Here is a 26,643-nt window from a genome sequence, read left to right on the forward strand (position 1 = left end):
ATCGAGGGGTCGAACAGACATACTGGTACCAGCCTTACAGCTCCGACCTGTTGGTCTTTGGTTTAGACCGGTTGGTCATCAAGTTGCATGTTTCTCCCATGACCCGTTCCTGGTCGTGGTTGCATGTGTTCTTTGTTGAAAATGTAAATGGTACAGTTTTTCATCTAAATATTAACAAGACTAATTTGAAATGTTCTGTGTTGCAGTCCAAAAACGTTGGTCTTCTAAAGATACAGGACAAGTGGAAGCGGTCGTGGGACCATGCAAAATTTATGATACCTCTTTTAGAACACTATTGGGACACGGCTGGCTTTCAGATGAGGTGAAAGTACATCCATGTGATATACAAGTTTAATGTTTCAGTGCTGTATCAAATTAAATTACTAACAACTTTTTTTGTTTACACAGATCATTGATGCATACCTGCACTGCATTATGAAATTAGCCAAGGTAATAAATGAAATTTCACTCCTTATCTGTGTTTTCATTCTGTTGTTAGAAATACTGGATTTTAACAGACCAATACTGTTACAGATACCTGTGCATTGGTTGGATGCTGTACTTGGGTCCTCTCTCTTTCATCGTGGCCATTTCAGAGTTGTTCAAAAGGTAATATGGTTTTATTACAGACTATGTAACCTTATAAACATCAAACATGCATGTTGGAACTTTGGATTTTAAGTGCTCTCTTCTATTTTTAGATGAAGTTACCCACAGCCTCAACTTGGATTTGTCCTGTAAACGTTGGAGGTCACTGGATTTTAGTGGTACTTTTCTTGATTCTGTATTTACCACAAACTTTATTGGTAGTTTTTGGTGTGTCTATAAAATCTTTAGGGATTGTTTTAGGATTAACTAATACATTTTTTTTTTTTTTTTTTCAACAGATTGTCAAAATGGATGAAAAATCCCTCCTTGTGATAGACCCCCTCGGTAATGAAAATATGTACCAGAGAAAAATTCTTCGGAATTGGAGGTGATGTAAAACAATCCTTTCTTACTGTGTTTGTAGATATGTATCAAATCTTATGTATTTGAATATGTTTCTGAACTAATGTTTTGGAAGACAAGAAATGTCAGTCAAGGCCCGTGGACGATCCAAACTGCAAAACACAATCTGCAGCAGGACGGCTCTAGTTGTGGAGTCTTAATTTTGATGGTATGGATATTATTGATATATGTAATTGGGGTGAATGTGTGTTACTTTACACCTACACTGACTCTTTGTAGTTTGCAGAGCTCATTCTTCAAGGTAGAAGTATCTGCGTTGCTGAAACAGACACAGAGGAGGTCTCAGCCGCAAGAGTCAAAATTGCAGCCACTCTTCTGGAATGCAAAGGTATCCATTAATTATCCATGTCTGACTTGTCCTTTGACAGGAGACTATATTCAGGATAAATTGTGCTAAAGTCTTGCAGCAAATGTCTTTAAATTAACATTACTTGTGTTGCACTATTTTTGTTTTTCATTTAAGATGGTGTGGAAGATCTCTGTGTTTCCTGCAACATGTTGCAGTTTGATGCTCCCAGTGACTTAAACTGGAAGTCTGAGGTGTACAGAGTGAAAAGGAATGGTGAGAGTACGGTCCCCTGTGGTGCTCTTGTGCTGCTGACCACCTGGTTTGACACACAATCCTTCAGTCTCACAAACTGTGGTCTGTTTGTCAGGTAGTCATTGATCCAGGCGATTGTTGAGGGCTTCACCTGTGTCTTCTGGAGTTTCTGACAAAGCAAATCAGGCTGAATTGTGTTAAATGCACTGGAGAAATCAAAGAACATGATCCTCACAGTGCTGCCTGCTTTGTCCAGATGACTGTGGGTTGGTTGAAGCAGGTGGATGATGGCATCTTCAACGCCAACTCCACTATGATAAGCAAATTGCAGGGGGTCCTGATATGTTCTAGTTTGCTTTCTCAGGTGGGGCAACAGGAGTCTCTCCAGGACCTTCATGATGAGGGATGTCAGGGCAACAGGTCTATAGTCGTTGATGACTGATGGGTGACTTTTCTTTTTACTGGAACAAGGCAGGATGTCTTCCACAACACTGGAACCTTCTGGGTTAGGCTAAGGTTAAAGAGGTGCTGTAGCCATCCATCTGGACCTGCAGCCTTGTTCCGGTGTTGTGCCGAATTTCGACCCCTTGCCAAATTATTACCTCCCTCGTTGAAGTCAGTACCTGATTGCCTAATCCTAACCCCACCCCTAATCCTAACCCCTCCCCCACAACTAATCCTAAACCTACCAATACTAGGGGGGTAATAATTTGGCGGGGGTCGAAATTCGGCACAACACCGGTTCAGTCTCTCCAGCTGCCTCTTCACCTGACTTCTAGAGACAGACAAGTGGGAGGCGAAGGCAAATGGAGCAGCAGCATCTCCTGGTTTGGTTCAACGATGCTGTCCTCTTTTTGCTTACCTGCAAGCATTTTAGTATAGTGTTGTGACACTATACTTTCTATACTATACTATACTATACTATACTATACTATACTATACTATACTATACTAACTATACTACACTATACTAACTACTTTCACTAAAGCAGGCAATACAGGCATCCTTGAAAAAATGTACATTACAATAGTCTTAACTATGGCTATTTAAGGCTCTTGTAGCAGTAAGAAGAAATGTATTTCTTCTTACTGCTGGTACAGCTGAAAAAGTTCGTAACAATTCTTCAATGCTTCATTGATTATATATTGCACTTCTAAAGTTAATTTTTTTAATTTTGTCTTTAAAGGTGCAGTGTGACATATGTTCAAGATGGACGCACAAGGAGTGTACCCCTGCAACCCTTGCCTCAGAGCATTTCAAGTGTAAAAAGTGTGTGTTAAATGCATAATGTTTGCCTCAAACTGTTGAAAAGTTATATGTTGTACATATTGTACAATATGTACCTATTTGAAATTTGTATTAAAATATTTTTCAACCAGTCTATAAACAATGAATGTTTTTATAATTTATTTTCTTTTAGTAAGATACATAGAAATAGGTTATGAAGGGGTATGCTGGTAAGTGTGAAAACTAACAAAAAAGGATACCCCAACACTTCATTTTCTATGAAGCAAGACCTATCAAAACAGGGGCTATCAAAACAGCATACCCCTTTATAAACTGTATTTTTTAATAAACCAGGGGCTATCAAAACATCATACCCCTTTATAAACTGTATTTTTTATTAAACCAGGGGCTTTAAAACAGCATACCCCTTTATAAACAGAATTATTTTTGACTGACGGATGGTCTCTTGCTCTCTTTAGGTGTATGCGCCAGCACTCACGCGCTCATGCACAATGTTTCATTAATGGACACCTTGGCTCAAACATACACTTATCTAATTTTGACATCTTCTTTTACTTTTCTGACTCAAACTCCTCTACAATATAAATTATATAGACTGTATCTCTGGATTAGATGGTAAATCAGCATCAAAATGTATGCAATACTTATCTAAGTTAACTTTATCATTAATTTAACTGATATTTACTGTCTGATACTCTGGCTGTGTACTTTTATGTTGTTTATAATTTTTATACAGATTATTTGTTACTTGTATGAAAAAAAAAAGGAAAAAAAATCGCAGCCCAAGCCTGTGAGACAACGCGCTTTCCATACAAAGTAACGATATTATTACACTTATATTATATAATTTATTTATTTTAAAGTAACGATATAACATCACAGAAATGACTGAAATAAACGTTAACATAATAGACATGCCTGATGAAACAAAAAAAGTTTCTTTCAATCTGAGCGGATTTGCTCTATTATCCCAAATGACGTCACACAGACTTAACGGTATTTAATTGTGTTGACAGTGGACTGTGGGGGAAAAAACCCGGAAAACCATTGTTTACGTGAAAAGTAGTGGTAAATTTCCTGGAAAAGATGTCAATTTTATAACAATTTAAAATGTTTATATGTTCATTAGGTGAAGCCTGGTGGCAGTTATTTATCTGGCTACCCTGAGTAAAGTTAGGCCTATATAATATAGTAACGTAGCCATGATTAGATTTTATTATTTACTTTCTTCAAAGTTTCAAGTATCAATTACCTTTGTAGTGGGCTCGTATGTTTTAAAAGTAATGTACCTCAGAAAAAAAAAAGTACCTCAGATTCAGAAAAGCTGGTGCATCCCACTCAAAATTAAAACCGGGCAGGTTTCGCGGGCTTGTCACGCGAAGAATATCAATTGTGACAGAAGATTATATTAGTCCATGAGCCAGGGCCCCAAATTTGGTCCATCGGTATCATCTGGGGGGAAAAAAGTCTCATAGTGATTTTTGCCAAGGTACTGTATACACCCCTATAGTACTAGAAAAATCACGATAGCAGTGCAGGGGTGGTAGCGAAATCCCTTTTTTCAGCTCATGAAGTTACTAACCCCCTAAGATAAATTCTGTTTTTGAAATCTGGTGTATATCTGGTTTAGGCTCATGCTAGGGATATTGTCAATATTCTATAATATGGTGCTTGGTATCGTTGAAAAGGGGACCTTTTAGGCTTTCATTTAAGCCCAGTACTGAATCTGTCTGACAAACACAGAGGTCACATGACTTCTTTAAACCAGAAATAACACAAATGTTTTCACAATTTCCGCCTAAACTGTATGCTTTCTTTTATCCCTGTGGCATGAAAGAACACCACGGACACAAAACTCAACAACTTCAATACTCAAGGCACTCTGATGACTCAGAAAATGTATAATATACCCATACTATTTATTTGTGAGAGCCTTAAATTAGACTTGTGCAGCCAGTACAAGTCTTCAAAATAGAATAGAGCCAATAGAATGGACAAATAGAATACCCTATTAGTCCAGGGCCAAATGGCCTATTTATTCATGTACAGTTGTAATAAAAAGTAATTGTTTCAATAGTGTTGTCAACAAAACACTTGTAAGTGGTTTAACAAAATGTTTCTATCATGTATTTTGATATTCACCCACTTTCAGTTAAAATGTCAGAAAGTAGCTCATGCACGGAATGTTGATGGATTTTGACAGTTTGACAAGGTTTTGTCAGTTTTGTGAAAAGATTGTTGGTTCAATTGACTGGTTATAACACTACCAACTATGCCATCTTCAATCAACTTCCATTGAGTTCCAGGGGTATTAAATAAAATACTTTTTCTCTTATGCTTGTGAATTGGTGGGGAATAGTAGCAGTAGCTAATGTAAGCTTGGTGTTTTTAGCAGGTTAGCTATCTAGCAGGCTCCAGAGTTTGAAAAAGATCAAGATCAGGATGTGTGTGATTTCATTGATAAATATATCTCGTGCAAATTACCAGACTCAAACAAAGACCCAGAAAGATTGGAAATTAAAATGAATCAGTTGTGCAGTCAGTGTTGGGTACCAGGAAGGGATGGGAAAATATACATAACATAATATAATATTCAACAACCCATAGGTGGCGATATATGCGAGTCGCCAATAATAAGCCAATGCTGAAAGAGAAGAAACCGGTCCACTACACGCGACGCGAGTCTGTTTATCTCGATGCGTGGCTGCATTTGGTGTTCTTGATGTGCAAATGTTTGAGAGGTAAGTATACTATAGTATGTAATATGGAATAAGATGTGGAAATTTATGGTTTTATCATGATAATTTGTGGGATTGTGAGCGTTTAACTCAAGAGCTGTCGCGTTTTGCACGCGGCCCTGTTAAAGGAGGTTATAAGGCCCTGTTATACATTATATATAATGTTGAAAATCTGTGAAAAGTAAGTCAAACATGTAAGAGAAGTGCAAGGTGCATCCATATGTAATTAGGTGTGAATGAAACTCTTTTCCTTACAAAAATAACCCACAGGAAACCTGCAGGTTTTCTTTTTTTTTTTTCAGGATATTTGCAGGTAACGTTATATACATTTACAATATGAATACATTGACATTTCTACAGATTTTAGAATGAACCCTTCAGTACAACAGAAAACATGCAGGGACATCCATAAAGAGCCACTGCACATTGAAATTTTGAAAAGCAAAATCAAAGAAAGTGGTAAAAAGAGCAGATTTGTACGTTCCATTTAAAAGTAAGTTTCACATTTGACATTTCAGGTTTTTTAATAAACAGTCGTAAAAACATAAAACATTAGATAATATTTCCGATGACGTTTTTACTAAACTTTCTGTCTTTCTCATAAGTAGCCTATCAACAGTGCTACGGTAAGATGCTGCTTCATATCTCAAATTATTTCAGTAAAACTAGCGCTGGACACAATTCTGACAACTGTGTTACTGTGTATTTCTGCATAAAGGCTTTAGGATTAGGGTACAATGGGGCTAAGTTCCCCTTTTAGGAAAATCTGTTTGTTTATGGTACCAAAAAAATCAAGAAGATTAAACATGTTGATTTAAAAAAAAAAATATATATATATGATGCATGGACAATCCTTTTGTCCATGCATCAATAATAGAGCTACAGTACTAAAATCGTATGGCCTTCTTAGATCTCAGGGATTTTAATCATAGTACCATATTCCACTGACAGCTTTGACAGGGTGGCCGCGGGTCCTTAAAAAGTCTTAAAATGTCTTAAATAAAGTTTTCCTAAAAAAAGGCCTTAAAAAGTCTTAAAATGTCTTAAATTCAGATTCGATAGGTCTTAAATATTTCTGGTCACGTTACCGCTAAAATTTCTCCAGTCTGACGGACCTAATATCCGTCAAATAACAAGTGAAGCATCGAATCGCGAGAATGATTCAGATTTTATTACATAAACAGCTATTGATAATGATAATGTAGGCTTTTTCTGGTAACGCTGTTGAGGCTCGCGCTGCTTGTCTCTGTGATAGATTTTATAGGAAGAAATCAAAACAAATGAGCATAACGGCAAACAAAAAAACTCCCAGAAGAAACATACTGAGGTAAAAATACACTCTCGCGTTTCGGGAGTCGGGATAGACAGAATTGTCACTTGCATAATCGGGCCAGCATTGCATCATAAGTAACTTTACCATTTGCACGTCTTTTAAAGTTTTACCTGATTAAACATTCACGCGATTTGAAACTATTCAGTACTTGCGCGCTGTCTGAGAGAGATGGGTTTTTTTTCTGCACACATACATAGAGTAAAGCCGCCTCACAAACAGCTCGTGGGTAACAAAAGTTATTTTTCGTGGATTTTATCGCTTTAACAGTCAAAAACATGCGAAAATGATGTCAATTTCGGTCTTGGTGAGTATCCTCTAAACACAGTCGGTTATGTCTTAAATAAGCATGAATCGCACGTGACCGTATACTGAACACAGGATCCGTGCACTAGCTCTTAAAGGGACAGCAGCCATATGTGTCTGTCATTCATTTGGTTGTCAAAACAACAAACCATAGCTTTCATTTTAAGGAATCAGGATTAATAGCCTATGTATTTAATTTAGTCAGGACTAAAATACTACCCAGTGTTATTTTACATTTGATTACTTTATTCAGTCTCTGTAGTATTTCTGAATACTAGTGTTAGACCTAAGCAAAAACTTTTCTCTTTATTTCTATTTATTGGTATCTTTATTCTATTGTATTTATTTGTGCTACTTTTTTCAATTTAATTCAAAGATTGAAATCAAGCTTCCTTGTGTTGTGTAAATTCTTAAGACCAAAATTACCCCATTGTAAAAATGCAATGAGTGAGCATACATTTAGGCCAGATACATGTAATAAATAAAAGAAAAAGTCTAAACTCCCCCCTCAAATTAAAAATCTAATACGCATGTAATATAATATGTATTTCCATCACAGGTTTGGTCTTAAATTTCATTCAAAGTGGCATTAAAAAGGTCTTAAAAAGTCTTAAATTTAACTTGTTTATATCTGTAGACACCCTGTTTGATGTTACCAGAAAGACACAGCCTACATAAGGTTGAGTGTCAATGCAGATTCAAAGCATCGCAATAGCTTCTTGTTATATAGTTTGCCGAATGTAAAACTTTTACATTTGACCACTTTTGTCAATAATGGTCTGATAATAATATAACTGTGATGATTGGACAACAGTTGTAGGAGGATTATTACTAAAATCACATTTAGCAGTTTGACAGTACAGTTTTGATTACTGTACGTTGAGAGTCCATTACAATGAACATCATAAAATCTTTTTGGTTAATGTACCTCTTCAGTATTATCTTTATAATGTCACCCGTCAGCTTTACTTTAACCAATCATTTTTTTAAGCTAATAAACTATTTACGCATGTTTGAGCATTTTTATTATTATTATTTATGTACAATTGTCATATTTGAAGACTTTATTTATTAAGTTTTTTATATATACTTGGTGGCAAAAAAACAAAACAAAACGTGCACTGTCTTTTGTCCTAAATTTCATGTGACAGTTCTCATTAGCATAAATCTGCAACATTTTAAAAATGTACCCTAAAAAAGATGGATCAGAAAGATACAGTTGTTTTGAGACTATTGCAAATCTGTTTTTCATTATTTATGTATTCATTAATTTATTTTTACTACAGAGTGATCTATGGAGTTCCCAAAGCTGCCCCCTCACTCCGGGTCTGTTTTATCAGTAGTGGACATGCACACAGGTGGAGAGCCGCTGCGCATTATCCTGAGCGGGTTTCCAGAAGTGAAGGGGGACACCATCCTTGCCAAACGGCGTTATGTGAGAGAGCATCTCGATCATCTTCGCAAGGTCTTAATGTTTGAGCCCCGTGGTCACTATGATATGTACGGAGCCCTTCTGGTCAGAAGTGAGTTAGCAGAGGCTGATCTCGGCGTCTTGTTCATGCACAATGAAGGGTATAGCACTATGTGCGGCCACGCTGTCATTGCGCTCGGACGCTTTGCGGTGGATTATGGTTTGATTAAAGAGCCCACTTCACCCGAGACGCAGATAAACATACACTGCCCCTGTGGCTTAGTTAAGGCCTTTACACAATATTCCAATGGGAAAACCGGAGCTGTCAGATTTCTCAGTGTGCCAGCCTTTGCTTTCGCTACAGGTATAGACAACTATGATCAGAGCATGGCAATGCGATCTTAAAAGAAATTGCAAGTTTGAATTTTATTATTACATTAGTCAATTTAATTCTTTGCTATCCTTGTTTTTCTAGATGTGAGTGTCTCTGTACCAGGATATGAGTCCATCACTGTGGACATCAGTTATGGTGGAGCTCTTTATGCTTTTGTGAGTGCTGAGAAGTTTGGATTGGATGTCAACAAGTCCAAAACTAGAGATTTGGTGGATGCAGCCACTGCTGTGAGTGATGCTGTCAAATCCCAGGTAACTGACCCAGTGTTGTTATTCTTAACTAAGACTAAAAATATAAAAGTGATTAATAAAGAGAACTGGTCAAATTAATCCAATCGCATCAACGTGCAGGAGCTTTAGCATATCATCATTACTATGCTGTGAAGCAGGGGAGTCTCAAGAGAAGCCAGGTTATGCCGGTATATTTTTCTGTTGATATAAAAAATTGGGCACATTTAGCAATATAGCAGGTTAATTATGTATAAGATGTATATTATGTAAGGGATAATGTTGAACGAGGCGGTTGTTATAGCGAATACAACCCCGACAGGCTGAACAGGACCCCGACACGAAGCGGAGGGATCTTGAATCAGCCTGAAGGGGTTGTATTCGCTATAACAACCGTCTCGCCCTACATTATCCCGCTTATTACATGGCTACCTACCAAATAAATCAATAATGTGACACAAAATATTGTTTTAAAAAGGAGTTTATTGATTTAAAAACGATTGTATTGCTTCCGCTGAAGAAAATAGTCCGTTCCATCTCTACGGTTAGAATCCTGCGTCCATAGCAACGCTCTGTTTTTCATGGCAACGGTGTGTTATACTTAGCAGCGGTCTGTTATCAAGAAATAACAGACCGCATTCTACATTAGAATTCAACCAAGCCATGTAATAAGATGTTATAAACAATTTGACTTTCTCCACTGACGTTCTGAGTTGTTCAAAGCTTTTCTAAGGATACTGATTTTTAGAAGGCAGCTGTCTGACTCTGAGATGGTGAACGGGAACATGGTTTGGGTAACATTAGCAACACGTTATTATCTGTTTGACAATATAGTCAAGCCAAAGGTTAATCATATTAATTACTGTTATGTGCCCGACGTTGTAGATAGCTATACATAAATTGCATTACCCTTCTGATACATCGACTTGTAGACGAGCCTGTATAATTCACTCTTCCACTTCTTCTGAATCGGTATCTGGTTCAAACATATACGGCTGGGTTAAACCAGTATTTCCACTTGGCATTGTGCAGTGTTTACTAGGGGTGGGCAAAAAAATCGATTCACATATGAATCGCGATTCAAACGTTACCGATTCAAAATCGATTCTTGTTTTTTTTTTTTTTTTTTTTTAAATATATATTTTTTGGTATTGTCCTGAAATGAGTTTAGCTTGCCATTCCCATAGATGGCGCTGCATCGAATTCACACTTACGCCTGCACACTCTTGTCATAGCCAAAAGAAGAAGTGCAGCAGAAGCTTCTTTCTTATACTGTCTATGAGCAGAAGCGGAGCAGAAGGAAGGCTGGCTGGCTGGCTGGCTGTGTGGCGTGTCTGTTTTTATTTCGGCTCCCATGTTAACAGGTTAGAGCTTGCACACAGCCTGCGTGACACGCGTGTCTCAGGTGTGGCCCGAGTCGTGCGGAAAACGCGTGCATGCTAGAATAGAACCGACGCCAATTTTTCTCGCGAGGCGTTTCTCGTGAGTGGAGGCGGGACTAATTTGCGTATTCATGGATCTGCATGTACTTAATGAAGCAAGGGTGTGGAGTTACATTCAAGCTATTTGAAGGCGTGAATAGAAATTTTCACAGGAAAAAACATTTAAATATGTCATTTTGGTGATCAAAGATTAGTTTTAAAATGATTGACTACAAGGGGGACTTTAAAGAATCACCTTTTCTATCTAATCCCAATGGGATCAAACAAGATTAATCTATGAATTGAATATGGTGATACTGGATGAAATTATTTATTTATTTCTGAATTTAGTTTTCGAATAAGACCCTGATTTGATTCTTACATTAAAATGTAAGTTTTTTTTTTTTTCAAGGGAAAGAAACACAAACCTTACATTGTGTTTCATTAATCTATAATTTGCATAATTTAGTGGACTAATTATTGTTCTGACCCTAGGTAAAGCTTTACCATCCAGTCAGTGAGGATCTGGCCTTCCTCTATGGTACAATCCTTACTGACGGCAAAGATAGTTATTCTGAAGAGCCCACCACCAATGTGTGTGTGTTTGCTGACGCGCAGGTAAAACCAACAGTGACCGGCTGACATGTTTATATCAATCCATACACAGGAAGTTCTGCCCTTAAATACTGTTCCTCCTAAAATGATATCAACTCTTTTGCTCTTCAGTCTATGTGACAGATGTGTGTTATATGGCTTGTCAGGTGGATAGAAGCCCTACTGGGTCTGGCGTCACCGCTCGTATCGCCCTTCAGTACCATAAAGGCCTGATCGCACTGAACCAGGCCAGAAGCTTCCAGAGCGGAGCTACAGGATCAGTATTTACAGGAACAGCAGTAGAGGTACCTGTAGCAAATAAAAACAGATTTTCATATCTGTTTATTGTTGTAAATAAGTGAGGTATTATATATATGTTGCTAGTCCTAGAAATGTATTTTATATGCTTGATTCTTTAACAAAATCAGTCATTTGCAGCTGTTCTGTTGTTAAAGGAAACCATGTGTGGGGACTTCAAGGCTGTGGTAGTAGAGGTCAGAGGTCATGCTCATTACAGCGGTGTGGCCAGCTTCACCCAGGAGAGCGACGACCCCCTCTGTGGAGGCTTCCTTCTGCGCTGATTTAATCGTCTATCAATTTCTGCCTGATTCAGGTACGGTTTCTGAGTGTAGGAGCACATCAATCTTCTGATGTAGATGTTTTTGTAAAGGAAATCATGAAAACACTTTCAGACATTGAATAAACGTTGTGCTGAGATCAGTTCTGGTTTAAATAATATTTTTGACATTGTTTGAACTGTGAATAATGGCCACCAGGAGGCATCGTCTGACTATATTTGATCCAGCAAAAACTGAATGAACAGTGTGGTGACAAGTTTTTACTAAAAAAAGTATTTGTCTCTGTTTTTGTTTATCATAAAACCCTATTGTGACTTAAATTGACAGCATGTAACAGTAAATACTTTTCAGATTCTTCCATTTATTCTCTTATGGTTCATCTTACAATGGAAGGCTGAGTTTTCCTGAAATTATAAAAGTCCAATGGAGGTATCTTGCACTGAAAAAGGAAACTTTGTCATACAACTAGGCTGATCATAAAAAAACCAGGAGAGACTCCAGACAGGAAGGAAGAATGTAAGGGAAGAAGAGTATTGCCTTGATCTGATTACTTGGAGATCTTTTTAAATATGACTACATTTCACATCCTCAAACAGAGAGTCCAACACTTGACATCAGAGAGTCATAGAGTCTGTACAATGACCGTCCACAGTGTTTAAGACACAACATGGGCACCAGAGGCCCCTAAAAATCACACCTTTAAAAAAATCATTCCCAGTCAGCCTGTACCGGATATCACAATGCAGTCAACTTTCTGAAATAAGCAACCCACAGCCCTGGTTATTGATGTCAGTAATATTCCTTAAAAACACTCTATATGTATAAAAAAGAAAAGAAAAAAACACCCTTAGTAGAAAGAGCAAAACCCTCTCTTAAAGGGGTACAGTCACTTAACAGCTTTTCAGTGACCTATATACAGACACTTGTCATTAAACCTCTTTAAATAACCATCTGTTCCCACTTTGAGAGAAAAGCAGTCAGAAAAGCAAGAAATGGAGTAGTTCACATGGGTGCCAAGAGCCATTGACGCTTCTGACGATTTGTTTTGTTACAGTAAGAAAAAAGGGGTTGACAAGAATTGCAAGTTTATGTGGTCAAATGAACGTGAGCTTCTGACTCATAACCAAGTCAGTAAACTCACATTTATCAAAATCTCTGATAATAATCCAGGTGCTCCAGCACACTTGATGAAATGAATCATTAAATTAGGTTCATTTTGCAGCTTTTTAAATTAAGTTCTCTGCATTTACACAGGTGGCCCATTACAGTCACATGACACAAGATAAACTGACTGTCTTTGGGTAAGCATGGTTTCCTCCGCTACCAGTGATGGTATTTAATATGAGGAGAGGAGCTAATGAGTGTCCTCCAGACATTCACCACTGCAAGGAGGTTATTTGGTTGCAATGAAGTGCGTCTCAGTGGTTGATCAGCATGACTGCCATTTAGAAGTTAAGCTTGGTAATTGGACGCTCCCTGCCGGTGTCTGATGTCTGGCTGTTTATGCGTTTGCGATTACGCTTCATCTTTGACAGGTCTTTATCAAAAACCTCTCCAGAACGCAAAGCGGACACCAGATCGTCAAACTCGCCCCCGTCGTCCTCTCCGTTCTCTTTGGCTTTTCGAGCCTTCCTTTCTTTCTCCCTCTGCTCTTTGAGCTGAAAGACATCAAAAAAGAGGACATCATATTTAGCGGTAAATGGGTGAAGAATGAAGAGATGAGAAATGGACCTGATGAGATGAGTTAAGTGGTTTGGCTTGAGCAGAGCCTGTCAGTTACTTAACTTTTCAAGTTAAATATATATATACACACACACAGGCTATTTCAACTGCCATTAACAATTTCACATGGCAGCAACTCAATGCATGTAGGCATGCGGGCATGGTCAAGACGATCTGCTGAAGTTCAAACTGGGCATCAGAATGGGAAATGTGATTTAAGTGACTTTGAACGTGACATGGTTGTTGGCCAGACGGCCGGTCTGAGTATTTCAGAAACTGCTGATCTACTGGGATTGTCACGCACAACCATCTCTAGAGTTTACAGAGAATGGACTGAAAAAAAGAAATATCCAGTGAGCGCCAGTTCTGTGGGCAAAAATGCCTTGTTGATGCCAGAGGTTAAAGGAGAATGGCCAGACTGGTTCGAGCTGATAAAAAAACAACAGTAACTCAAATATTATTATATCATTACAACCGAGGTCTGCAGAAGTGAATCTCTGAACGCACAACACGTCGAACCTTAAAGCAGATGGGCTACAGCAGCAGAAGACACACCAGTGCCAATCCTATCAGCTAAAAGATTGAGAAAAAAAAAGAAAAACCTTGCAGGGTCTGATGAGTCTCAATTTCTGCTGTTGGATATTCTGTTGGCACAATTTGGTCCAATTGAGCATCGTTGAAATGCCACAGCCTACCTGGCTCAATCAGCTCAAATCACCTCAAACTGGTTTCTTGAACATGACAATGAGTTCACTAAACTCAAATGGCCTCCACATTCACAAGATCTCAGTCCAATAAAGCACCTTTAGGATGTGGTGGAATGGGAAATTTAATTTGCATCATGAATGTGCAGCTGACAAATCTGCAGCAACTGCGTGATGTGATCATGTCAATATGGACCAAACTGTTTCCAGCATCTTGTTGAATATATGCCACGAAAAATTAAGCCAAAAGGGGTCCAACACGGTACTAGCAAGGTGCACCTAATAAAGTGGCCGGTTTGTATATTTATATAAAACTTCACGTATAAGGTTCACCGACCTGAGCCTCCATTCGTGCCCTGCGCTCCTCCTCCTCTTTGCGTCGGCGCATGTTCTCGTTCTCTTGACGGGCATCTGCAAACGACTGCAAGAACTGGTCGAATATCCCAAAGAACTCGTCAGGCTGCATCTTATCAGCATCCTCCCCAAAGTGCTTGACTACCTTTAAGAACTGGTGAACAGAAGCACTGGTCATATGAAAGCCATTTCCTGCTCTCTTTACTTTCAGAGTAGTGACATAACATGGAATCCCTCAAGAAAATCCTGAAAAAACACAAACAATCTAAGCACAAACCTACTGTGGCACAACAATGGATTTTTTTTTTCTTGCAACATACAGTATTTCTTTGCACTGTTTGTAAAATAATAGCTATAAATGACTAGCTTGTTTATAATTTCCAGACCATTAGTGGTTTCTAAGACTTGAAAGAAAATGAAATTGTGGTTACTGCTCCATAATGCAGAGACAATTTTCGAATAAAAATAAAAGGTACCAAAAATATTATTTATAAGAATTTTTTTTTAAAGTAACATGTTAAATACACTTATTAAATAATTTACATGTCACGGAATAATGTTGCTAAATAATGTTACGATACCATGGTATTATGAACAGCACAGTTTTCAACAACAATATTCAATTTATCACAAAAAGCCATATTTTTACTTATGTCATAAAAACAATGAATGATGTAGTTGACAACATAGTCAAGTGGCAAACCCATCAACTTTTTTTTTTTTTTTTTACATTGCAAAAAAGGGCAAACCGAGAGGAAAAACAAATTGCAGTGGAATGGGCAAACAGTAGCATAACAAACTGTGGGGGTCTAATGAAGTTCTAGTAAATTAACTGTGTGACGCACTGCTAGTTATCCGGTCACCGGTAGCAAAGCATAAAGTGGTCTTGTTAACCAAGGTTTCTCCAGTGACTGATTACAGCCTAAACACAGGGGACTGGAGTCTTGCCATGGCACTGCTGTTGCCTCGTGCCGTCTCACCACAGGGGAGGAGGCCTAGCCTTCCCACAATGCCTTTGATGTGCCTTTATCACTGCCATATGGAACAGCTCCTCTTTGGGCCTGTACGTGCCTGAGAGCCAAGGGGCATATTTTTATTTCTCCTTTGCCCTGCTTTTACATCTCTTCTTATCTGTCTCAGACTTCAGGCAGGAGGCCTAGGTTAGGTTGGAGGTAAAGATTTTCTGCTATAGAGTGCATACGGCAGGTTATTGTGTATTTACATCCATGACCTTTATATCAAATGCAGTTCATACATAAGCATAAAACATAAAAAAAATAATAAAAAAAATAAAAATGTCATGATGGAATAATCAAGACAAAAGAAAACTGTTTCATTGCTAATTAATATTTGAAAAACTTGAACTTTTGTCATGCAGGAACCCTGCATGAACCTTAAACTAAACTTAAAACTAAATAATTGATGAATAAAAGTCAATTCAAATGATGAATTATTACTCCAATAGTATATAAATAATACTAAAATGATTATCCTGGTTAACATTTGAGTAATTTGACCATATATATATATATATATATATATATATATATAAAATAAAAGTAACCATTCAGATATTATGAAATATGAAACCAACATGAATACAAATAGTGCATTTCTAAGAACTTTGAGGTGGGCTGTCTTTTTTTACATACAAAACATTCACAATCCTGTCATAAAAGCACAATATATCATGAATTTGCTGCATTTTGGCTTTCAAAAACCTTGACATTTCATATACTCGTTTCCTCTCACAGGACTGGAAGATAATATAAGGTGGGTGTGTGTGCCAGTTGTATGTCCTTTTCCTCCTCGACGTCCTGTAGGGCCCCTAGGGCCAGTGAAAGTGCTAGGGTCACTACATAGGAAGCGTTCACAGTAAGAGGTTGAAGGTCAGCTCCTGCGTGCAGCAGGACATCCAGGGTAACTGCAGCCTGTTTCTCCAGCTGGTCTTTGAAAGAAGCTCAGCGAGCACCAGGATGTGCACCTTAAAGATAAACACACAAACAAACACATGCAGTCCGGCACACACTCACCAGTTCTTTGGCCTCACCGAGGGAGTCCTCGACATCAGAGAAGCTGAAACTGGCCACTGTGATGAACTGGCTGACTACAGACACAAACTTATCCCCAAATTGCTGAGGACTCTTCTTCTGGTATTCTAACTCCTGCATGAGAGAGAGAGCCAGTGTAGATGATTTGCTTTTAAGCTTGTGAACAAAGAGGATTCATGCAGCACTTACACTCTCTACGCTCTTCAAGCCACTGCGAAGATTATTGATCTCCTTCTCCAGTTCAGTCATGCTAGAAAAAAAAAAAAAAAACACAGTCATAAAGACCACAATAATTTTATTTTATGTGTAGTCTAAGGGGAGTTTTCTGCTTTAAACTGAAATATCTAACATAGCAGGCATGATATATGATGGTATATGAAAAAAATAATAAGTTGTCCAATGACAACTAATTAGGGGTTAGTTGTGGTCAAGTGCATTGAATAATTGAGGAAAATGCCCAATCCCATTCCAAAGTCTTATTTGGCAGCACATTTTTCATCTTTTCAGAAAAATAAGTTCAATACTAATAATAGATGTGTTGTGAAACAGTTTTCAACATTTTGTAATATTGTTTTTATTTAATGGTTAAAGCATATGGGAGAAAGCTTACAATTAGTTTTATTAGTTAATGCAGCATCTGACACGCTTTACCTCACAGTTACCATTTTGGAAATGCTTAATTTAATCATTCATGACAATTTCCTATAATTTAATCTTTTTTAAGATTGTTATTTTAAAACAATCTTAAAATATACCAACAAGTATGACATATTTTATAAATGTTTTAATGATTATATTTTATATAAATTAAATGTAATTATTATTTTTATTATTTTATATTACCATAAAATTCATTGTACCTGCCATATAAAATGCAAATTACTTTAAAATTTAAAAGTTATATTAAATATGAATTAACACATATTCTAAACGTTTTATATATATTTTTTAAATAAAACATTTTGAAATATTTTATACAAACGTGGCATTTTGTATTTCAATATTTTTCATATGTACATCTCTCAATCACAGTCAGCTGCATATGATGGGCCCTTTTTAAATATATGGTCATGTAACAGAAACAATTCAAAGTTTGCTATAATAAGGGGTGACACATCTTACCCCATTCTCCCCTATGCCATTTAACACAATTATATCCATATGCCATACAGGCTAACCTTCAAACCGTTCCAAGTTCCAAACCGGTCACACTGATAAGAAGCACAGAAATATATATATATATATAACCGCCATTCATCTGAACTTCAACCCTTGTGATAGCACTAAAGTGACTCCATTAATAATATAATGTGTGTGAAAGGCTCTGTTTTGAGCTGAGCTATTCATAGCTGCAGAAATGACCTCTCTGTGGGACTGATAGCTGCTTGTCTTCAATCTGTGCTGCCTTTATTCCTCCCTACACACAACAGACTGAACTATCAAAGTACACAGAGACATACTTGTGTGGTTATGGAAAAACCTGTCCACTCATTGTAACTTGTGACCCTTTCAACATATTCATTTGTAGTCTGAATAAATGACACTGACTGATTTGCCTGAGGCAAACAGAGTTCTTCATTTAATTCTTTCTACCCCGTCAAATGAGATCACGGGCAGAATTTGTCTTGTGACTTCACTTGTGGACCGATCATGATCACATTAGTCTCGCTGGCGCGACTAAAAAGTAGTTTAGTGGACATTCTACTGTACATTTGGACGGTCCCTTTAAGGCAAAGTAATGAGGAATGACTCAAAATTAGAAACTATCTTCCAAGGGAGAAAGTGTCACAAGTGTATCACTCACATCTTGGCCCATATTTGTTGGCACGCAGAACTCGAGAGGTCATGGAGTGGAGCTGTATTCACACTCTCTTTGCTATGGTGGCCATGTATCTCTCTTCCACTTATATATTTCAGCACCTAGAGCCAGGAGAGCCGAGGGCCCCATTTCTTCCGACTATAACTTAGGGTTTTCCTCTGCATATGTGAGTAACCAAAAGCTTGTATGACCCACAGCATGGATTTAAGCCCAGTGGTGGGCGGGAGTGACACCGCAAAAACTATTTCCAAAATCCATTTAGCGCAAGTAGACCCTACAGGCCTGTAAATCGTAAAGTCGACGAAAGAAGCGCACGCTATAGCCCATCCGCAGCTATACCTACTTGACTTTTGCAGCTTCCGGCACATTCTGCAGCTCCTCTGAGAAGAGCATGACTTTTGAGTACTTCTTTTCCAGAATAGTGATCAGGTAGTGTAGGAGAGTGATATTCCTGCAACGGGACAAAGGCAACAATAAAAGTTTGAATATAAATCACTGTGTGTTCTTTATTCTTCTATAAACACGTAGATAGATTTTCTCACTTGTCAATGCTGGACTTGGTGTCTGCAATCTTGTTGAGCGAAGAGATTTTGAAGCCATATGCGTTGCCTCTCTGTCCTTTGTTCATGTAGTTGCCAAACGCCAGGACCACCTCCAGCAGCTGCTTGAGATTTCGACTGTGCAGCACCTCTTTTGAGGCCTTGATCAGTGCTGCAAAGTGAAATACAAATAGTCACGCAAGGGAAAAAAAAAAATCCTAAATGTTTCATGTTCATGAACTATACTGTAAATAATACTTATCAGCATTATATATATATCTGTATATACAATAAATGTATACATAATTATAATAGATTTTTTTATATATATACACACACTATACATGTATACATATATATTATAATTTTAATAGATTTGTATTACAAATGTAATTTTATATGTATATATATAATTGATAATACCTATTTCACATGCATTTGATGATAATACTTTATGATAATACTTCACAATAAACTGAAACTAAAAATAATATGCATGAAACGTAATTTTTCATCACCTTATTTTTTAACATTATAATTTACGGTATTATAATTCATCTGAATATACTTCACTTGAATACAGTATTTTCTTAAACTAAAAATGGGACCGAAAGTTTCTAAACTTTAGAAAATGTAATCTACTAACAGCCCTATTTTTTGCCATGCAAATGCATTTAAAGAGCACATGAACACACCTTCAACTTTAGGTTTAATTTCTGCAATCCTTTCAGCAAACTTCTTCTTGAAGTACAAAGACTGTAACCTCTGCTGATAATGGTTTATTCTGTTGGAAGGACATAGAAAAGGATTGGGTCAGGGAAAAAGGAAGAATACATCAAATATAAAAGAAAGGCCCATTAAAAAGACTGCACACTACATCACCCATAATAGATTCTAAATGAGCTGTAGAACTTTATTGTCCCGCTCAGGACACAATAAAACAGATATGATCTGTATACACAGCATTAATGGTTCCACTGAATAAAGAACAAACAGCCGGAACCAGTGCTCTGAAACTGACGCTGCTGTGTTACATTCAGCACACTTGTGCCGGGGACAATAACCTTGGTGACCACACTTGCCGAGGGCCCAAACACAGCCTAGGGACTAAAATCTGACGACCAAGTTGATTCTTTTCTAAGATTTCTCTTCCATCCTCTACACTGCAAACACATCAGCCACAGCGGAGTGAAAAATTCACCAGGGAAAAAGCAAGCAAAGCAAGCCAAGGCACCTGTGCTTTGTTTGGCTCAGCTCCTCTGTTAGAAAGTGTAAGGCAGCTGCATAGCTACGATGAGATAGTACTTATTTAGTTACAGCAAATATTGATGCTGAATAGGATCCTCAGCCTGACCAGATCAATGTGTCACCCAGGATTCATAACCCTTTTCCTTCCTTCCTGCAGGAAATCGCATTTGCTCCTGACACTATGTGTTTGTGTGGAAAAAACTTAACAGATCTGAATAAGTCACTGTACAGTGGTGGGTGGCCTTCATGGATCAGATACTCCTCACACACAACGTACTAGACCAACATCATGAAAGAATCCATGCCAATCAGCAACGGGGCCTTTCTGGGTATCGGTCACTTCATGCATTTTTTTAAATTATGGGATAGCTATCTATTTTTTAAATCTCTTCCATTTATACATGACCACATAAATGTGTCACAAAACGTCGAAAGAATCTTCAATTCCTGCGCTGTATGCAAATTTAACAGAGTAACCAAAGACTATAGAATTACACAAGACTCGTCACTCGCATTGTTTTGAATGGGGAAAAGTACAACGCTCAATATGGCGGAATAAGTCCCGCCTTCTAAATAAGAGCCAATCGCTGATTGGTAAAGTCATCTCCTCACTGCAGCAGCAGTTAGAAGCTCCGGTTCCGATAGAAACAGTCAGACTGCGCATTGTGCATTAGCGTGTGTAGAAACAAAATGAGACGGTTGTTGTCAGATTTCATTGGTAATTTCAAATATAAAAATTTAATCGTAAGCTTGGTGAACAGTTTTGGAGAATTTGATGTTTCCCCATTCAAAGGGAAAGGAGCTGCACTGGCATGTCCGAGAGGAATTTCAAAGATGGCCGCTGAATAAAATGACTTGTCTTAAAGGGGCTTTGGTACAAGTCAATGAAAGCAACAAATATGAACTGCAATTAATTTATCATCAACTAATTTCAAAGACCGCAATAGGAGAGACAGCAGCATCAGCACTGGTAAGATACTTACTCTCGCTACTTTTAATGAAGAGGATTGTGTGCTGAGCTTCAGGATGTGTCACCGAACTCATTTGCGGCAGTTTGCGCGTCAGCTTGCTGAAGAGAAAGGCTACTTATCTGTGGCAGGTTATATCTGTGTTACAGTTGCATATGTGACTACCGAGAGCCTGCAGTGTAGTCTATAACATGCTCTCACACGTTTATTTTTTTTTACCATTTTGGGAGGAGTAAAATTTGCATATGTGGCTTCAACAGCCATATGCATTTACACTTGTCCAGTTTTATCTGAAATTAAACTGTTCACACTTGCCACACTTTTTTTTTTAAGGCGAGACACTACAGGTGAATAGGGTCAACATTTTAAGTAGCAGATATCACCATGAAACTTTCCCAGTTGATTACCTACATTAAGATGAGAAAAAAATGTATTACAAGTTTTCAGTAATTTAATGTTTAAATATGCAAATTAGGCCATATCTAATTAAATATGTGCTAATTTGCATATATAAAAAATAAATAATCTGAGTATTGGATAAAGCCAGGTTAAAAATAATTTTTTCATATATTAGATGGGAAAAAAATTACAGAGGGATTTATGGATATCTACTTTTGTTATCCTGTAAATCAGAATATACTGTCATGGCCTTAAAAAAAATATTTTCGCCATGTTTTTTGGAATAAAATGTTATATAAATCAGGCTAGGAATAATATATTTACAAATCCCTCTGTAAATGTCTTCATAATATAACTAGGTACAAGACTGGAAAGTTTGGTGTATATAGGTGCTACTGAAGTGGAGATTTCGGACTTGGAGTATGAGAGAAAAGTCATTTTGAGAAAACGGGCTTTAACGATTTATCATCAGCCAATGAGATTGTGCATTCAGCCCTTTTACTTTCACGATTGGTTGCTGATAAAAAGGAAATGACCATATTTGGATCCGACAGCATTGTACAGGAGAGAGAGAGAGAGCTCTCTAATGGTGTATGTGATGACAGGGTGCAGGCAGCGATCGCGGAGCAGCGGGATGATTTACAACGCTAACTTTTGTTGAATTTATGAGAAATCTACAGACGCAAACAGACAAAGTGTAGTAAAATAAAGACCTAAATGTGTATTTCTGACTTTTTTTCACCACAAGTCTGAAAGAAGACATGTTATTGAAGACAAATATCCCAAAATTCCCTGCCGTGTCTCGCCTTAAACTTATTTTTACTCAAGGTGCATCGTAATGGTCAAAGACGTCCGTCCAACTAGTGTATGTTTACATAGACCAACAAGGACCAGTTGCATAAACATAGCCACAATGTTAAGACTGTGTCTTAAGAACTAGTCCAACCAATTAGCAGTTGGGTAATCAGTCATACTTTTCAGATTCAAATTAGACCAATAAATGAACGTCCCCATTAACTGTCACAATGGCAGTTTATATTTGAAAACCCCATTTTAGCTGTCATACCTGCTCATTTCATAGAGGAAACGATCTGCCTTTGCCATGCGGTCCAACTCATGTTTGTGCTCCTCTAATAGGTCCACATCACTCTTCTCTGGGACAAACTTCAGCATCTGGAGCAGTGAAGAAACACCATCAATTACAACAGAACTAATAATAGAGAATAATCCTCCACCAGTCTCATGTGACATTATTTTGAAAGGCCGTTTCTGTTTCAGAGTATTAAAAAAAGGAACTGTAACTTAGTTTCATAAATGCGACTTTGTATCTGTAATGTTTTCTGTAATTAAAAAAATAAATATATTTTCCATAATTGCAATTTTACAGTATATCTCACAATTACATTTAGGACTTTATAGCTCACAATTGCAACTTTCATCCATGATTGCGACTTTATTCCTCACGAGGGCAACTTTATATTTTACAAATGCAACTTTATATCTAACAAAATAGCGACTATATCTCACAAGTGCAACTTTGTATCTCACAATTCCAAATTGATATCTCACAAATGCGACTTTTTTCCTTAATTGCAAATTCATCTCACAATTGTCAATTTTTAAAAAATCTCATAATTGCAACTTTCTTTCTCACAAGTGCAACTTTAAGTCTCACAATTCCAAATTCAAAATCTCACAATTGCAACTGTTTCCATAATTGTGACTTCACATCTCACAAATGCAACTTTTTTTCTATCTCACAATTGTGATTTTATTGCTCACAAGTGCAACTATACAGTATCTTGTAATTGTGACTTTTCCGTAATTGTTTATTTCCCATAATTGTGACTTGCAGATCTCACAGTTGACTTGACGCAATTGTGACAGTTTTTCCATAACTGTGAGTGACTTTATATCTCATAATGTGACGTTATTTCTCATTTTAAACTCAGTGTCACTATGCTTTTCCTTTTGTCCCTCACATTGCAGTCTGCTCATGCCTGGACACTCACCTGCTCCAGCATGTCTTTGGGCAGGTCTTCCTGTTCATCCATGGTCAGAATGGCTCTCTTTATTTCCTCATTGGAAAGTTTCAACCTGAAACACAAGCACAGGATATACAGATCAAGCAACCTGGGACAAATAAATTCATTTGAAATGAATTCACAAATTAAATTTGAGTGATAGATCCACATCAGCACAGAACTCAGTGAACTCAAATTAATCACATAGAGAAAAGGAAATTGCTAGGGAATTTCCTCCGCTTGCATCCATTTTCCTTTGGCATACAGTATAAATAAATTAGTGTATGTTATTTAGAAGAGCTATTAATCTTGCGGCCTGATGTTGAACCCGTGTGTTTGTTCCAGTTACCAGGAATTTCCTGGCTAACACTATATATCATTACTGGAGTGAAGAAGTGATATGATAGAATGACTCATATAACTTAACCGAGCATTTGCCTGCTTTAAATAATCTGTGATCATCACTGGTTTCGTCTTGACAGTAACATTACATTTGTGGTCAGTTTGTCATATATGAGTTCCTGCTCTTTCAACCAATTTGTTTGAACTATTTATGAGAAGTATGCTGTTAAAACATGTTGAAAATCTAAGGAAGCCCTCCAACAGAGACGGTCAAAACAGCCCAGGGGAAAATCCACCAGTCAAGCCCACCATCCTAGATAGCAAATTAATGATAGAGAGATGCATCTAATCCAGGGATAGCTATGTTCGGACTTTAGGCCAAGAAGAACAGGTGTTTGACGGGTCTGAGATCAGCGCTGGAGAGCAGCCTTCGTTCCCCTGCCAGGATCCAGAGAGACTGCAAACCACAGCGCTGACGTGAAACATGGCCAGAGCACTTTCCATGTTCGAGTCTAGGTGTTTGTGCCAAGCAGCGCTTCCAATTCCTAGCATTCTGTGTTTCTAAGTTCTTTCTAACAAAAGTTCACATGCTTACAGGAGTCAGTGAAGTTGAACTCAGGAAGGAAAATAATGAAATAATGGCAGCCTCAGTTCATTCAGAGGTAACCCAACGTCATTATTAGGAGGTCATTAGCGTAACCGCAGGACTCCCTGGTTTATTATTTAATCAGCGAATAATAAGCCGGAGACACAGTCGTGGAAAAATCTTGCAGAGGACGTTCCATTTCTTGTGGTCACAGATACTTTAACAGGATTGCGAGATGCCATTATCCAACCCAATGAAATCAAAATCAAAGCTTTTTAACCTTTAGTCCATGTGTGTTGGCTTTGAGGCCATCTGTATGCTAGTGACGATGCTGACGAAATTCACTTTTAGCATATATAGGCATTTTCCTCATCCAGGAAAACAGACAAAAGTATTTATGACTCATCTTGCACTACATACTATAGATTTTTGTCCAATGAAATGCTCTCTAGAATGAGAATGATGCTCTAATGCCACGTGCAATCACAAATGAAAGTTATTGGCTATCTAAAATAAAAAGAAAAAAGTTTCAATAGCATACATCAGATTTGTCAAGAAGTGTCCTTTAATGGTGGAAAATATTTTTGTTATTTACAAACCAAAAACCTGACTACTTGAGTTTTTGATTGGTCTTTTTTGAATTGTTTTCTATTCTCAGGCTGCATGTATTTGATCAACAATACAGTAAAACAGTAATATTGTCAAATATTATTACAAATTAAAATAGCTGTTTTCCATTTTGATATATTTTAACGACAAAACTACATGTTTAGTGTAGAGTCCTTTCTGACCTATTCCCGTGCAACTGGCTTAGTAGGTTTCAATTCCTCCTCTAAATGAAAACTTTCGACACTGAGTAGATTAATATGAACTGAGCTCTAATTAGCAATTATTGAACATATGTTACTCCTCAGTATCATCTCCCTCTATTTCCAGACCACCATCTCATCCTCCGCCGCCTCGTCGTCCAGCACCACATTTACCATTCCCAAACCAACACTAATGACTCTACAGGCTACAAGCGAAACTATTTAAATCCCTGTGAATCTCAGCTTGGGTGGTCCGTTCGGTGGCTGTACAATGGATTACACCCCAATCTCTGCTTGTGGAGAATCCTAAGAGACCATTTAGGGAGGATGAGAGTGTAATAGAACCACAGGCCGTGATCTACAGATGGTGCTGAAGACAGCTGTTAATGTGCGCTAAAGAGGGTCTCAATGTCGGTTATTCACAAACTGTCATTAATACAAGTTTGCAGTGGGGATTTTTTTATTTTTAATTTTTTTGAGTGAATCTAGAGATTTTGGAATTGGTCTGGGTTTTTTTTATTTTTTTTTTTATGTAGTTTGAAGTTTCGCTTTACAAGAACCTTTGGTGTTTGGGTCCAATGCCAAACCACAGTCAGTCAGTGAGCCGTCATATATCCGAGACCGTCTGGATTGGCAGCTGTCACCAACTGTTACAGTTTGCTTTGTGGGATTCGTTTCATACTAAAAGGGCAGTCCTGAGGTAAAAAACAGATATTTTAACCTAAAGTAAGAATTTGATCCTCTAGTAAAACTATGTATAAAGACAACATCACCACTGAGAAGAGAAACTCAGTTGGAACCCTGGATAATTAAAGTGTTAAGCTCTCTTTTCATACTTCAGTCACATACTGTACGTATAAAGCTATAAATGATAATCTGTGGAGCTTCTGCAAGCACAGAATCCTTGGGGATTCCTAGTGTGTAAGTCAAATATCCTTCCTGGCATTGACAACCATGTTTTCAAGAGTGAAAAAATATTTTTTAAATTATTTAAAACTTTAATTAATGAGGAATGGTTCCTGTAAATGTTTAGAGACACACGCTGCATTGATTTATAAAGAATTCAAGGAAGCCACCTCCTACATGAAGAAACTAAAGAGTGGTATTTCTTTCATTGATAGGAAATACAATAACCAAGGTGGAGGTTACAGTACCAAACCAGGATGGAGGAACCACAAGGTTTAACCCACAGGATATGACATTATATCTGGAGGTCAGTGAGTTCCACACACACTTGGCAGCCGGTGGTGAACTCAAAGCCGGGTCAGACACATCACT

General features: G+C 37.6%; 3 protein-coding genes across 11 annotated transcripts in view; 2 read left to right on the forward strand and 1 right to left on the reverse strand.

Annotated features, from left to right (window-relative positions):
• The first annotated feature begins 554 nt into the window (after positions 1-554).
• Positions 555-3,452, forward strand: LOC309481551 (uncharacterized protein). Of its 2 annotated transcripts, XM_082146511.1 has the most exons (4): positions 555-1,159; positions 1,231-1,339; positions 1,475-1,573; positions 2,740-3,452. In XM_082146511.1, exons 1-4 carry the CDS (start codon positions 1,055-1,057, stop codon positions 2,748-2,750), a joined length of 324 nt encoding a protein of 107 aa, XP_082002637.1. In that variant the 5' UTR covers positions 555-1,054; the 3' UTR covers positions 2,751-3,452. The 2 variants fall into 2 exon arrangements, 1 of the variants encoding a protein (XP_082002637.1); XR_014200053.1 differs by lacking the exon at positions 2,740-3,452 and having other exon boundaries at positions 555-767; positions 888-1,339; positions 1,475-2,325.
• Positions 3,453-5,433: 1,981 nt separating this feature from the next.
• On the forward strand, positions 5,434-26,640 carry l3hypdh (trans-L-3-hydroxyproline dehydratase). 6 transcript variants are annotated; one of them, XM_082147588.1, is made up of 7 exons: positions 5,434-5,542; positions 8,462-8,950; positions 9,062-9,231; positions 11,124-11,246; positions 11,390-11,527; positions 11,678-11,835; positions 26,487-26,640. In XM_082147588.1, exons 2-6 carry the CDS (start codon positions 8,470-8,472, stop codon positions 11,801-11,803), a joined length of 1,038 nt encoding a protein of 345 aa, XP_082003714.1. In that variant the 5' UTR covers positions 5,434-5,542; positions 8,462-8,469; the 3' UTR covers positions 11,804-11,835; positions 26,487-26,640. The 6 variants fall into 6 exon arrangements, with proteins under 6 accessions (XP_082003714.1, XP_082003715.1, XP_082003713.1 ...); XM_082147589.1 differs by lacking the exon at positions 26,487-26,640 and adding an exon at positions 16,335-16,607; XM_082147587.1 differs by lacking the exon at positions 26,487-26,640 and having other exon boundaries at positions 11,678-11,942.
• daam1b (dishevelled associated activator of morphogenesis 1b) overlaps positions 12,142-26,643 on the reverse strand; it is a 74,752-nt gene continuing 60,250 nt past the window's right edge. For all 3 annotated transcript variants that reach the window (XM_082147557.1, XM_082147555.1, XM_082147556.1), the window contains 9 exons: positions 23,617-23,701; positions 22,671-22,777; positions 19,685-19,773; positions 18,993-19,161; positions 18,794-18,901; positions 16,821-16,881; positions 16,614-16,745; positions 14,564-14,734; positions 12,142-13,458 (listed from right to left, as the gene is read on the reverse strand). In XM_082147557.1, the coding sequence (XP_082003683.1) occupies positions 13,246-13,458; positions 14,564-14,734; positions 16,614-16,745; positions 16,821-16,881; positions 18,794-18,901; positions 18,993-19,161; positions 19,685-19,773; positions 22,671-22,777; positions 23,617-23,701 (1,135 nt within the window). In that variant the 3' untranslated portion in view covers positions 12,142-13,245. The remainder of the gene's footprint in view (positions 13,459-14,563; positions 14,735-16,613; positions 16,746-16,820; positions 16,882-18,793; positions 18,902-18,992; positions 19,162-19,684; positions 19,774-22,670; positions 22,778-23,616; positions 23,702-26,643) is intronic.

This window comes from Leuciscus leuciscus (assembly GCF_965113295.1).
Source record: "Leuciscus leuciscus genome assembly, chromosome: 19".
Lineage (NCBI taxonomy): Eukaryota > Metazoa > Chordata > Actinopteri > Cypriniformes > Leuciscidae > Leuciscus > Leuciscus leuciscus.